The following is a 13,030-nucleotide window of genomic DNA, read 5'->3' as shown; positions in this document are numbered from 1 at the left end:
ACAACGTTTAGCCGAAAAATTTTCACAATGCAGTGCTATGGAAAAAAACTCGTACCAACGCGTACTAAAGCACACCAACTGATTAAGTGTAAATGGGCTCTAAGTCTTACAACGTAGTACCCAAATTAATTTGACCTTCTTTTCTTCCTACCAATAGAGCTTTCTTTTGGTGGTCTCTGACTGCTGCTGCAATATTTTTTTTTTTTTTATTCTTTTTTTTAATTGATGTGATAAAACAAAAAAAAACAAAAAACTTCAAAACTTTTATTTCCCCACCCCCAAATTAGCCCTAGCCTCTGATCCATACACAACATTACACATACATCGGCATATGCCTATGATACGGAATAGATTGTGAGCCGTTAGGAGGGACAGTTAAGTGACAAGGCTGTCTCCTGTACAGCGCTGCTCATAGATCGCAACGCTGTACACATTTGTTTGTTTTTTTGTTAAATACATGGAGCCCCATTGTGTGCAGTGCAGGGAACTTTCCTTGCATATCTCGCTCTAGTCACGCTATATGACATGACTGAGGAACGAGAGAGTCACTCTGCGGCCGCCATCCTGCTTTAGGCGGTCGCAGAGTGGTTAAAGATACCTGTCCACCCCACAATCAGTCAGACCCCAACTACTACCATGGGCAAGACCAAAGAGCTGTCAAAAGACACCAGGGACAAAATTGTGGACCTCCACAAGGCTGGAAAGGGCTACAGGGCAACTGCCAAGCAGCTTGGTGAAAATAGATCAACTGTTGGAGCAACCGTTAGAAAACGGAAGAGGCTAAAGGCGACTGTCAGTATCCCTCGGACTGCGGCTCCATGCAAGATCTCACCTCGTGGGGTATCACTGATAAGAAAAGTGAGGAATCAGCCCAGACCTACAAGGGGGGAGCTGGTCAATGATATGAAGAGAGCTGAGACCACACTTTCAAAGGTCACTGTCGATAGAGCACTACGCTTTCATGGTTTCACATCATGCATTGCACGGAAGGTTCCCCTTCCAATGACCATCTGGATGATCCAGAGGAGGCATGGGAGAAAGTCATCTGGTCAGATGAGACCAAATAATTTTGTTCTAAACTTCACTCCTAAGAACACCATCCCTACTGTGAAACATGGGGTTGGTAACCATGTTTTGAGGGTGCTTTTCTGCAAAGGGGAAAGGGCGACTGCACTGTATTAAGGAAGGATGAATGGGGCCATGTATTATGAGATTTTGAGCAACAACTTTCTTCCGTCAGTCAGAGCATTAAAGGGAACCTTGACTGTGGGCCCAAAAAAACAATTCACTTACCTGGGGCTTTCCCAAGTCTCCTGCAGCCGTCCTATGCCCGCGCCGGTCCTTCGGTGCCCTCCGCGGATAAGTTTTGTTTTCGTCCGACTGCCAGTCGTCATGCGGACGTGCTTTACGGCTCTTTACGACGGGGAATGCGGAAGAAGAGGACGCTTTGCAGGACGACGACTGGCAGTCGGCCGAAAACGAAACTTAGCCGCGGAGGGAGACCGGAGGGCACCAAAGGACCGTGCGGGCACAGGACGGCTGCAGGAGGCTTGGGAAAGAATTGTTTTTTTGGGCCCACGTTTAAGGTTCCCTTTAAAGATGGGTCATGGCTGGGTCGTCCAACATGACAATGACACAAAGCACACAGCTAGGATAACCAAGGAGTGGCTGGGTTAGAAGCATACCAAGGTTCTGGAGTGGCCAAGCCAGTCTCCAGACCTAAATCCGATAGAAAATCCTGACAGAGGAGTCAGCGTGTGGAATCATGGGGAGTCGGATGATTTTTGTACTGACTCCACAACCCTGCTTTTTAACACTTCTATTCTTATATATTTCAATAGTGCTGGGAAGGGGGGAGGATAAAAGGGTGTTCATAAAGATGGGGACTGGACAGGGGTTTCAAAAATCATGTTTTGTTTGATAGGCTACTTTACATAGTTACATAGTTACATAGTTATTTTGGTTGAAAAAAGACATACGTCCATCGAGTTCAACCAGTATAAAGTACAACACCAGCCTGCTCCCTCACATATCCCTGTTGATCCAGAGGAAGGCAAAAAAACCCTTACAAGGCATGGTCCAATTAGCCCCTAAAGGGAAAAAAATTCCTTCCCGACTCCAGATGGCAATCAGATAAAATCCATGGATCAACATCATTAGGCATTACCTAGTAATTGTAGCCATGGATGGCTTTCAACGCAAGGAAAGCATCTAAGCCCCCTTTAAATGCAGGTATAGAGTTTACCATAACGACTTCCTGTGGCAATGCATTCCACATCTTAATCACTCTAACTGTAAAGAACCCTTTCCTAAATAAATGGCTAAAACGTTTTTCCTCCATGCGCAGATCATGTCCTCTAGTCCTTTGAGAAGGCCTAGGGACAAAAAGCTCATCCGCCAAGCTATTATATTGCCCTCTGATGTATTTATACATGTTAGATCCCCTCTAAGGTGTCTTTTCTCTAGACTAAATAAACCCAGTTTATCTAACCTTTCTTGATAAGTGAGACCTTCCATCCCACGTATCAATTTTGTTGCTCGTCTCTGCACCTGCTCTAAAACTGCAATATCTTTTTTTGTAATGTGGTGCCCAGAACTGAATTCCATATTCCAGATGTGGCCTTACTAGAGAGTTAAACAGGGGCAATATTATGCTAGCATCTCGAGTTTTTATTTCCCTTTTAGTGCATCCCAAAATTTTGTTAGCTTTAGCTGCAGCTGCTTGGCATTGAGTACGATTATTTAACTTGTTGTCAATGAGTACTCCTAAGTCCTTCTCCAAGTTTTATGTCCCCAACTGTATCCCATTTTGTATGGTGCTAGACCATTAGTACGTCCAAAATGCATGACTTTACATTTGTCAACATTGAATTTCATCTGCCATGTATGTGCCCATATAGCCACCCTATCCAGATCCTGTTGCAATATGACACTATCTTCCTGAGAGTTGATGATTCTGCACAATTTTGTATCATCTGCAAAAATTGCAATATTGCTCACTACTGCATCTACTAGGTCATTAATAAATAAATTGAAGAACACTGGACCCAGAACAGACCCCTGTGGGACCCCACTACTAACAGTCTCCCATTTTGAGTACGATCCATTGACCACAACTCTGTTTTCTGTCCATTAGCCAGTTCCCTATCCATGAACACAGACTCTTTCCCAGTCCTTGCATCCTCAACTTTTGCACCAGACTTTTGTGGGGAACAGTGTCGAAGGCCTTTGCAAAGTCCAAGTATATCACATCTACAGCATTCCCAATATCCATATTAGCATTCACTACCTCATAAAAGCTGAGCATGTTAGTCAAACAGGACCTGTCTTTAGTAAACCCATGTTGATGCTGAGAAATAAGATTATTTTCTACTATGAAGTCATGTATAGTATCTCTTAGTAACCCCTCAAAATAGTTTGCATACAACTGATGTTAAGCTTACAGGTCTATAATTTCCTGGATCTGATTTTTTGCCCTTCTTAAATAATGGGAAACGTGGGCTGTACACCAATCCACTGGGACTCTGCCAGTTGCAAGAGAGTCACAAAAGATAAGATAAAGGGGTTTATCTATAACTGAACTTAATTCCTTTAGGACCCGAGGATGCATGCCATCCGGGCCAGGTGCCTTGTCTATTTTTAATGTATTTAGTCTTGCCTTCACTTCTTCCTGCGTTAAGTATTTAATATTACAGTTAGAAGATTGAGACTCTTCCGCCTCTGTAGTTTGCAACAGTGCAATTTCTTTTGTGAAGACAGAAGCAAAGAAAGCATTTAATAACTCTGCCTTACCTTGGTCATCCACCATTGAGTTCCCACCCTCATCCTTTACAATATTGATTGAGTGCATTGCTGTTACTTACAGTGGGATGCGAAAGTTTGGGCAACCTTGTTAATTGTTATGATTTTCCTGTATAAATAGTTGGTTATGATAAAAAGTCAGTTAAATAAATCATATAGGACACACACACAGTGAGATTTGAGAAGTGAAATTAAGTTTATTGGCTTTACAGAACGTGTGCAATAATTATTTAAACAAAATTAGGCAGGTGCATAAATTTGGGCACCACAAAAAAGAAATGCAATCAATATTTAGTAGATCCTCCTTTTGTAAAAAGTACAGCCTTTAAATGCTTCCTGTAGGTTCCAATGAAAGTCTGGATTCTGGTTGAAGGTATTTTGGATCATTCCTCTTTACAAAACATCACTAGTTCATTCATGTGTGATGGCTTCCGAGCATGGACAGCTCTCTAACTCACACCACAGATTTTCAATTATATTAAGGTCTGGGGACTGAGATGGCCATTTCAGAACATTGCACTTGTTCCTCTGCATGAATGCCTTAGTGGATTTTGAGCAGTGTTTAGGGTTTCAGCTTTGTCTCTGATTCCAAGACATTGGTCTCCAGAATCTGCTAATACTGAGTGGAATACATGTGTCAAGTCCCTGCACTGGACACACAGCGCCACAGCATGATGGAACCACCATCATATTTTACTGTAGGTAGCAGGTGTTTCTTGGAATACGGTGTTCTTTTTCCTCCATGCATAGCTCCCCTTGTTATGCTCAAATAACTTTATTTTATTTTCATCAGTCCACAGCACTTTTATTCCAAAATGAAGCTGGCTTGTCCAAATGTGCTTTAGCATACCTCAAGCAGCTCTGTTTGTGCTGTGGGCAGAGAAAATGCTTCCTCTGCATCATTCTCACATACAGCATCTTCTTGTGTAAAGTGCGCCGAATTGTTGAACGATGCACAGTGACTGTCTGCAGCAAGATGATGTTGTAGGTCTTTGGTGCTGGTCTGTGGGTTGACTGACTGTTCTAACCATTCGTCGCTTCTGTCTATCCGAGATTTTTCTCGGTGTGCTACTTTAAACCTTAACTTGTTCCTAACTGTAGAAACAGACAGCTGAAATATCTGAGACAGCTTTCTGTATCCTTCCCCTAAACCATGATGGTGAACAATCTTTGTCTTCAGGTAATTTGAGAGTTGTTTTGAGACCCCCATGATGCTACTCTTCAGAGAAAATTAAAATAGGAGGGAACCTTACAATTGACCCTCAAATACTCTCTCATAATTGGATTCACCTGTAGGTCAGGGGTCACTGAGCATACCAAGCCAATTTGAGTTCCAATAATTAGTTCTAAAGGTTTTGGAATCAATAAAATGACAACGGTGCCTAAATTTATGCACCTGCCTAATTTTATTTAAACTATTATTGCACTGTCTATAAATGCAATAAACTTCATTTCACTTCTCAAATACCACTGTAACTACACGCCTTGAAGAAGGGGGACCCTGCGTGGCCCCCGAAACAATTGTCGGCTTTATACCTTTTGTGGTAACGCATGGCTCAATAAAGAGCGTGAATTTATGGAAAACCGGTGTGCTGATACATTTGACTACAGTTTTGCTCGAGACATAGCCTATGTCCCAGTGTCAAGCACCCGACCGATGTTTTGATGGTGTGCCCTCCAGGACTTCTCTTATTGCAAAATATCACTGTGTGTGTGTGTGTGTGTCTCCTATATGATATATTTAAGTTACATTTTTTTATCGTAACAACCAAAAATTTATACAGGAAAAGCATGACGATTAAAAAGGTTGCCCACACTTTTGCATCCCACTGTAGGCTAGAGCTCAGATTGAAAGTGGACATTCAAGTTCCTTCTTCAGAATTTGCCAATCTTGTTTGTCTCCATTATCCATTGTTATTGTCAGTGCCAACTAATGTCTTCTCCACTCCAAGTGCCATCTCAGGACCTTATATTACACATGCTCTACTCAAATCTGTGGTTTAGTCAGGAAACCTTATACAGTACTGAATTGGTTGCTACAGTCCACCACAGTCCATTACTCCTTGCACCACAATGTGGAAACGCCTTCACTTTAAAGTCCATAATGGAAAACAATGCCCCCACAAAAATCCATTAAAAGCCTCCCCTTACACAGATTTCTGGAAATATGCTACAACAGCTGGAATACCCAAGACAATTTCTGAAACACAATTAAAACATGTTCGGATGACACAAACCTTTTCATAATGATGGCTTTGGAAACTACGTAGGACATGCACGTTTGAAAGACTTACTCTGCAAGTAAATCTATTTTCCTTGGCATTGAGACCTGCAAGATGCCAACCTGGTTAACGAGCAGTTACCCAGCTCTTGTATGCAGGCATATTTATGACATAATAAAAATACATCTATATTCTAGGCAACCTACCTGTTCCTCATACCACAGCCAACTTCCCATGACATACCGTAAATAATCGCCCACTACTGCAACAAATTCCAACTAGCAGTGCGTGCCAGGAACTCTACCACGTGTGCACACTACATAACATTTTACATGCAATTAAAAAGGTACCCACAAACCTCAGAGTGAAAGATTACTGGAATTTGTCGAATGCGTTTAACAATTGCCAGCAGCAGAAGCGCGGTGTCTTTTCATGTACATACAACCATACAATGCATACTTTCACAATATTAACAACCAATGCCTCAGATCTATGTACATTTGATTACATGTTGTATTAATCGATTTCTTCTCATAAATGTTCAAGATAGGGCTATGTAACTACTCTGGACATAGCTGCACTATCTTGACTTCAAGTAAACAATAGACTTGCTCTACCTTTTACATTAGCGCCTGGCTGGCTGTGGGAAAACTAGGGAAAAGCTTAACCTTTCTGCACTACAAATTCCAGTAAATACATCTGATAGGGACTAGCATTATGAATTATGCCAGTTACTGTAGTTCCTGTCCACATGATTATTATTAGTATTTATATAGCGCCAACATCTTCCACAGGGCTGTACAGAGTATATATTGTCTTGTCACTTTACTGTCCCTTCAAAGGGGCTCACAATCTAATGTTTACCATAGTCGTATTCCTATATATGTATCATGTAGTGTATGTACTGTAGTCTAGGGCCAATTTAGGGGGAAGCCAATGTATCTGTATGTTTTTGGAATGTGGTAGGAAACTGGAGTGCCTGGGGGAAACCCACACAGACATGGGGTGGACATACAAACTCCATACAGATAGTGCCCTGGCTGGGATTCAAACCAGGGACCCAGGATCACCATGCATTAAGACAACAAGGCATTTCTAATGATGTTCTTGCATACAGACTTCAGAGCAGGTTAGCTTGGTGGCTAGGTGGATGTAGTTGTGCTTTATAAAACAGTTTATGAATACACACCATGACTCCTAAATATAAAACAGTTGCCTGAACACCAAAACCGAGCTAACCTGCAAGGAAAAGGAGGTCAAAAATCACTGCTGTGATTGGTAGTATTCAAGAAAACATTTGGCATTTACAAATACATTTCTCAGAAGAGAAGTATTTGCCATGCATAAAAGGATTAGCATATAAATGTGTGCTATACTGAGCGGCACCTATTTACAGCCATGTGACCGACCTCACCTGGATGTGTACTGCCTAGTACAGCAGGTCTGGTGCACTCACGCTAAATTATTACCGTAGATAATGGTTAACTAGGGCGCCAACAACTGAACTGAGAGAGACTACACAGCTCGAGCAAGACTACGAAGTTCAATGCAACAATTCCTTTTACAAAACACCAATGCTTAAAAAAAAAAAAAAAAAAAAAAAAAAAAAAAAAATTATATATATATATATATATATATATATATATATATATATATATATATATATATATATATATATATATATATATATATATATATATATATATATATATATATATATATATATATATATATATATATATATATATTTTTTTTTTTTCTATTTTCTCAATTATAGGAAGCCTCAAATATATACATGCATTTATAAGAATAGGTACCGTATATATCATGTACACAGCCTACCCCTAGCATGACCTTTCATCATGTGATATATGCAATTAATGTGGTTCCTCTTGTGATGAAAACTTGAAAAGGAACACATATCCATTAAGTATAAAATCCCCCCCCCCCAAAAAAGGTACAAAACCATGCTTTGTAAGAGTATTTACCATTCTATTTAATTCATCTGATCTGCATAATTCAGTATTCCAAGCCTCAGTACAGAATTCAAACAGAAATGTTTTGCACTTCATCACAGTTTGCTAGAATGATCATGCCATCAGTAGAACAAATGGGTACAAATACCAATGTATTTTAATGCATCTTTTAAACGATGATAGAAGCTGCACAGCACTGATCATTTCTATCCCAACTAGGTGGAAAACTTTTGAAGATGTATTTTCATTTTTATCCAGTAAAGAAAGTGGCAAACTGTATCATAATAAAGTTATTACCCATTATAGTAATGCTTGTCTATTGCGTACAGTATGCAATATTTGAGAAAAACCAAGATTTTGAAAAGTGTTTTAAATACTTTAGCTTACTATCAAGTCTTGTCTATTATCTGCATGAAAAAGGTGATACTTGTAGGCTACACAAAGCTAGGATGAGCAGCCCATGCAGTATAGTGCCTTGGTGTCCTAAATCGAGTAACCTGCGAGGTTTCAGGTGATGATGTGCGTAGGTTAGTTAGGCCACAGGAAGGAATATAGGCACCAAGCAGGGAAAAAAAATTATGTCAGGCTGGGACAAGAATGGGGTAGTTAGGTTAGGAGCTAGGAGTGTTGATGTACTGTTTGGCACCAGGCAAGCAAATCAGGTGGGGGTTAAGGTTAGGCACCAGGTAAGAAGTTAAGGTCAGGATCCTGGGGTGGCAGAAGAGTTCACAGCTTAAAAGTTTGGCATTAGGAGTGGATGGGTGGCTAATGTTAGACACCCAGCAAGAAAGGCCAGAGGTTAAGTGTAGGTAACTGACTAGCAGGAAATGCGGAGGTTAGATTTGGCACTAGGCATCAAGGAAGGGGGAGGTTAAGGTTAGACACCATGAGGATTTTGGGGAGTAAGATTAGGCACCAGCACAAAGTGGAGATTGGGGGGGATAAGGTTAGGCACTGGGCATGATGTGAGCGTGTTTCTTTTTTTGGGGGGTTGTACCAGGCACAGTGGGGAGCGGGAGGCTAGCCACACTAGAGAGCGGGAGGCTAGCCACACTAGAGAGCGGGAGGCTAGCCACACTAGAGAGCAGGAGGCTAGCCACACTAGAGAGCCACACTAGAGAGCAGGAGGCTAGCCACACTAGAGAGCAGGAGGCTAGCCACACTAGAGAGCAGGAGGCTAGCCACACTAGAGAGCAGGAGGCTAGCCACACTAGAGAGCAGGAGGCTAGCCACACTAGAGAGCAGGAGGCTAGCCACACTAGAGAGCAGGAGGCTAGCCACACTAGAGAGCAGGAGGCTAGCCACACTAGAGAGCAGGAGGCTAGCCACACTAGAGAGCAGGAGGCTAGCTACACTAGAGAGCAGGAGGCTAGCTACACTAGAGAGCAGGAGGCTAGCTACACTAGAGAGCATGAGGCTAGGCACACTAGAGAGCATGAGGCTAGGCACACTAGAGAGCATGAGGCTAGGCACCAGGCACGTCTTAGCACCTCAAGTAGGACATCCTGACCAGGTAGGTACAAGCTGGGCCCCTTCTGCGTCTGTCACAAGCAAGAACATGTGGGCAGTGCCAGGCCTCGTCACACTCACCTGGAACAACCTGCCGTCGGCGGGGCTTACGTCCGCCACTTTAGCGAAGTCCCCTTCCACAGTGAAGTTTGAGGGCTCCATCTTCGAGAGCTCCGTCTTCAGTGGGTAGACCTTGATGAGGGCTCGCTGGTGGCGCTGCGGCTCGGTGAGCGCTGGCCTCGCCTGCAGAGTGACCACGAGCAGCAGCCAGAGGGATGCCAGCTGCGGCCGGGCTCTACTCATACTGCAGCCAGCAGCAGGCAGCATCCATAGCGCAGCCTGCCAGTCCCAGCCGCTACCCCCAGGGCAGGGGACCGCATGCAGCCCCATCCATCACAGCGGCGGGCCCTCTACACTCGGCAATGCACGGCTCCTGCTATAGAGGCTGCCCGGGGACTCCTCTCATTCACTTATCCTCGCCTAGTAGATCCAGGGCGGCTCAGCCTCTCCTCTGTAGACGGCGAGCAATACCATCATCCCAGCGTGAGAAGCGTCGGCGCACACTCTGCTCTCTCTGCCAGCTTCCTACCCGGGACACTGAGCCCTCCTTCCCCCGGGACTGACTGCTGCTGCCGTGCTGCCTTCTACCTGCTGCTGACACAAAGTGAGGGTGGAGCAGCTGCAGGCAATCCCCTCCCCCTCCCCAGTCAGAGAATGCGGTCCTGCTGGCTCCCAGACTCCCCCTGCAGCCCGGCCCACAGATGGCAGCTACCCTGCGCGCTGCTCCTGTTTGATCTCTGCATGTGGCTCGTACAGGGAGCCTGGGCTTGTCAGCCAGCACATAATACACGGATCATTTTTTCTTATGTATAGCTTTACAATGAATGCCGCTCTGCAGACACAGTGAAGCCGTTGCCCTTTAGTGGAGTTAGCTAAGGTCATAGAATGGTCACTTTGGAAATGTGATTTCATTTCTCATGTCATGATAGCTACTTATATACTTATATTTTTTTTCTGTTTGCGTGTAATATGAGTTCTGTGTATCTCTTAACCTTTTTCACCCTGGAGAATACCTTCAAATAATTCTCAGGGAATTAGTGGAGGGAGTGGGTACTTCTTTGACAAGTGACACAGAACTGTAACCAGTGATTGTACTTCATCCCAATCAGTAGCTGATAATCATACCCCTTTCCCATGAAAATCTTTACGTTTTCTCAAATAGAGCAAGGGGCGGGGGATAATGATATGTATGGCTGATATTGTTGTGAAAACCCTCCCACAGTGTGATGTTAGGACCCAGGTCCTGGCTGTTTCCTGTCTGTGAACCTTGTTGCATTGTGGGAAATAACAGCTGTTACTAACTGCCAAGCAACCAGTATCTCCCACTGTGCATATGTATATCTATAACCAGGGCAGCCATCAGGAGGGTACAAGAGGGACAGTAGTATGGGGCCCAGGAAAGGTCTGGGGCCCAAACAGTGGCAGTGCCACTTGAGCTTCTGCTGGCAATTATTCTACTGTGGCATAACAGGAGTTGTGTGGTCATCTCCCTCTTCCCTGCTGCGTGATTGGTGAACACGCAACAATGCAGGTGGGAGGGAGTTATGGGCGACAGGCAAGTTGCTAATGACTCTACCCCACATACCGTGGCTCTGCACCCACACAATCTGCCTATCAGATTGTTATTTGGCGTGAGTGGGGCCCTGTAGTTTTGCCAAGTATGGGGCCCAGAAAATTCTGATGGCGGCCCTGTCTATAACACAACAACCATTTAGCCTATCGCAATGTTAGTGGGTATGGTTATAAATAATGGCAGCTGGTGTGGTAAAGGTGATGATGTGTGGGCTCATTGTGGATCAAACATAGTTACATAGTAACTATGAACAAATTACATGGCAAATATCAATCATTTTTTGATCTCTCCTGTATTTTTTAATTTCTCACTTTGCAATGCATTGATTTATTTTTTTCCTCCGTTTCGCTAAAGTTCCTCTGTAAAAGAAGATGTGGCTAAAAACTTTTTGTAATGTAACAATCTCCTTGTTTAGCATGTTCCTCCTCTTTATTACTCCCTACTACAGTAACCAGTGTTAGTGTCTCTATAGCTCCCACAATTATAGTGCTCCCTATAATGGGGCTCTTTATATACTCCCTCACTAACATACTGTTTTTCATTACTGTGCAGAGCCGGATCATCCACAAGGCAATCCTAGGCAGCTGTCTAGAGCCTGGAAAGAGTCTAGGGGCCTGGTGGATGCTGTCACTTACCAAATCTAACTAAAGAAGCCAGGTGACCATCAGCACTGGGCAAAAAGTGCTAGCTTGCCTAGGGACCCACTTCACCTTAATCCTTTTCCGTTACTGTGTTCCTTATTATATTGACCCCTACTTTAGCTTTTCTTTTTATAGAGGAGCCAAGGAGGTACTTTTTCAACTCGTCAACTGAGGCCAGCTTTTTATTATTATTTATTGTATTTACAGTTTAAGCGCCAACATATTACACAGCGCTGTACAATAGATAGATGGGGTTAATATACAAGGTATGACATAAAAGGAGCACAGAACAAGAACAAAAAACAGGATCATGTGGGTTCAATGAGCCTGATTCATTAAGCTGAGCTGCTATAGCAGTGCAACCTAAATGACACCAGCTCAAGCTAAATACAGGGCTGCACGCTACGTGTAATAGTTCTGCATGTGCTCCTAAATTACCTGCGGCTGCTCCTTGCATGTTTCACAAGATGTGAAGTATCGGCTCGGGTTCACTTTAATGAATCAGGCTAAATGTCTTTTAGAAACAAAATGCAGACAAAACTGAAGTCCTTATGATCAGAGGGCAGCGCATGGCAATAAAACACCTCAACTTGCAGTCTTCACCCCTGGGAATAGGAGGCACGGATCTACACAGCTCTGATCATGAGCGTAGCCTGGGAGTTCTAATTAATGGGGATTTAAACTTCAGAACTTACAACTCTGCTGTAGTGAAATCATCCTATTTTCACGTGAAGAACATTGCAAAAATCAAGCACCTCATCCCCCCAGAAGATCTACCAACCTTAGTTCATGCCTTCATTACCTCCCAACTGGACTACTGCAATGTTCTCTACACTGGCCTTCCAAAAAAGGACTTGTACCGCCTAGAGCTGATACAGAATACTGCTGCCAGACTGTTAACCAACCAACCCCGTCACTGCCACATAACGCCAGTCCTGCACTCCCTTCACTGGCTAACTATAAAATGGAGGGTCCTATTCAAGATTGGCCTACTGACATTCAAATCACTAAATAATCTGGGCCCTGGATACACGAAAGAAATGTTACAGCTGCGTAGTAATCCCTGCAATCTCAGATCCACAGGTTCTAATAATCTAGTTATACCCAGAGTCCACTTGGAAACGTTTGGTCCCAGAGCCTTCTGTCACGATGCTCCTATGTTTTGGGACTCCTTACCTCAGCAGATCAGGACAGCTCCATCCCTGGACGTGTTTAAATCCAGACTGAAAATCCACCTGTTCAGTTTGG

The 13,030-nt window shown here is 43.4% G+C and overlaps 1 protein-coding gene across 1 annotated transcript in view; it reads right to left on the bottom strand.

Annotated features, from left to right (window-relative positions):
• The window catches only part of RNF43 (ring finger protein 43), a 109,494-nt gene extending 99,327 nt beyond the window's left edge, over positions 1-10,167 (bottom strand). The window contains exon 1 of the mRNA XM_068270045.1: positions 9,590-10,167. Within this exon, the coding sequence (XP_068126146.1) occupies positions 9,590-9,898 (309 nt within the window). The 5' untranslated portion in view covers positions 9,899-10,167. The remainder of the gene's footprint in view (positions 1-9,589) is intronic.
• Between the last annotated feature and the right edge of the window lie 2,863 nt (positions 10,168-13,030).

This window comes from Hyperolius riggenbachi, chromosome 2 (genome assembly GCF_040937935.1).
Source record: "Hyperolius riggenbachi isolate aHypRig1 chromosome 2, aHypRig1.pri, whole genome shotgun sequence".
Lineage (NCBI taxonomy): Eukaryota > Metazoa > Chordata > Amphibia > Anura > Hyperoliidae > Hyperolius > Hyperolius riggenbachi.
Note: the sequence above shows the minus strand (reverse complement) of the source record. Positions and strands in the feature narration are given on the sequence as shown.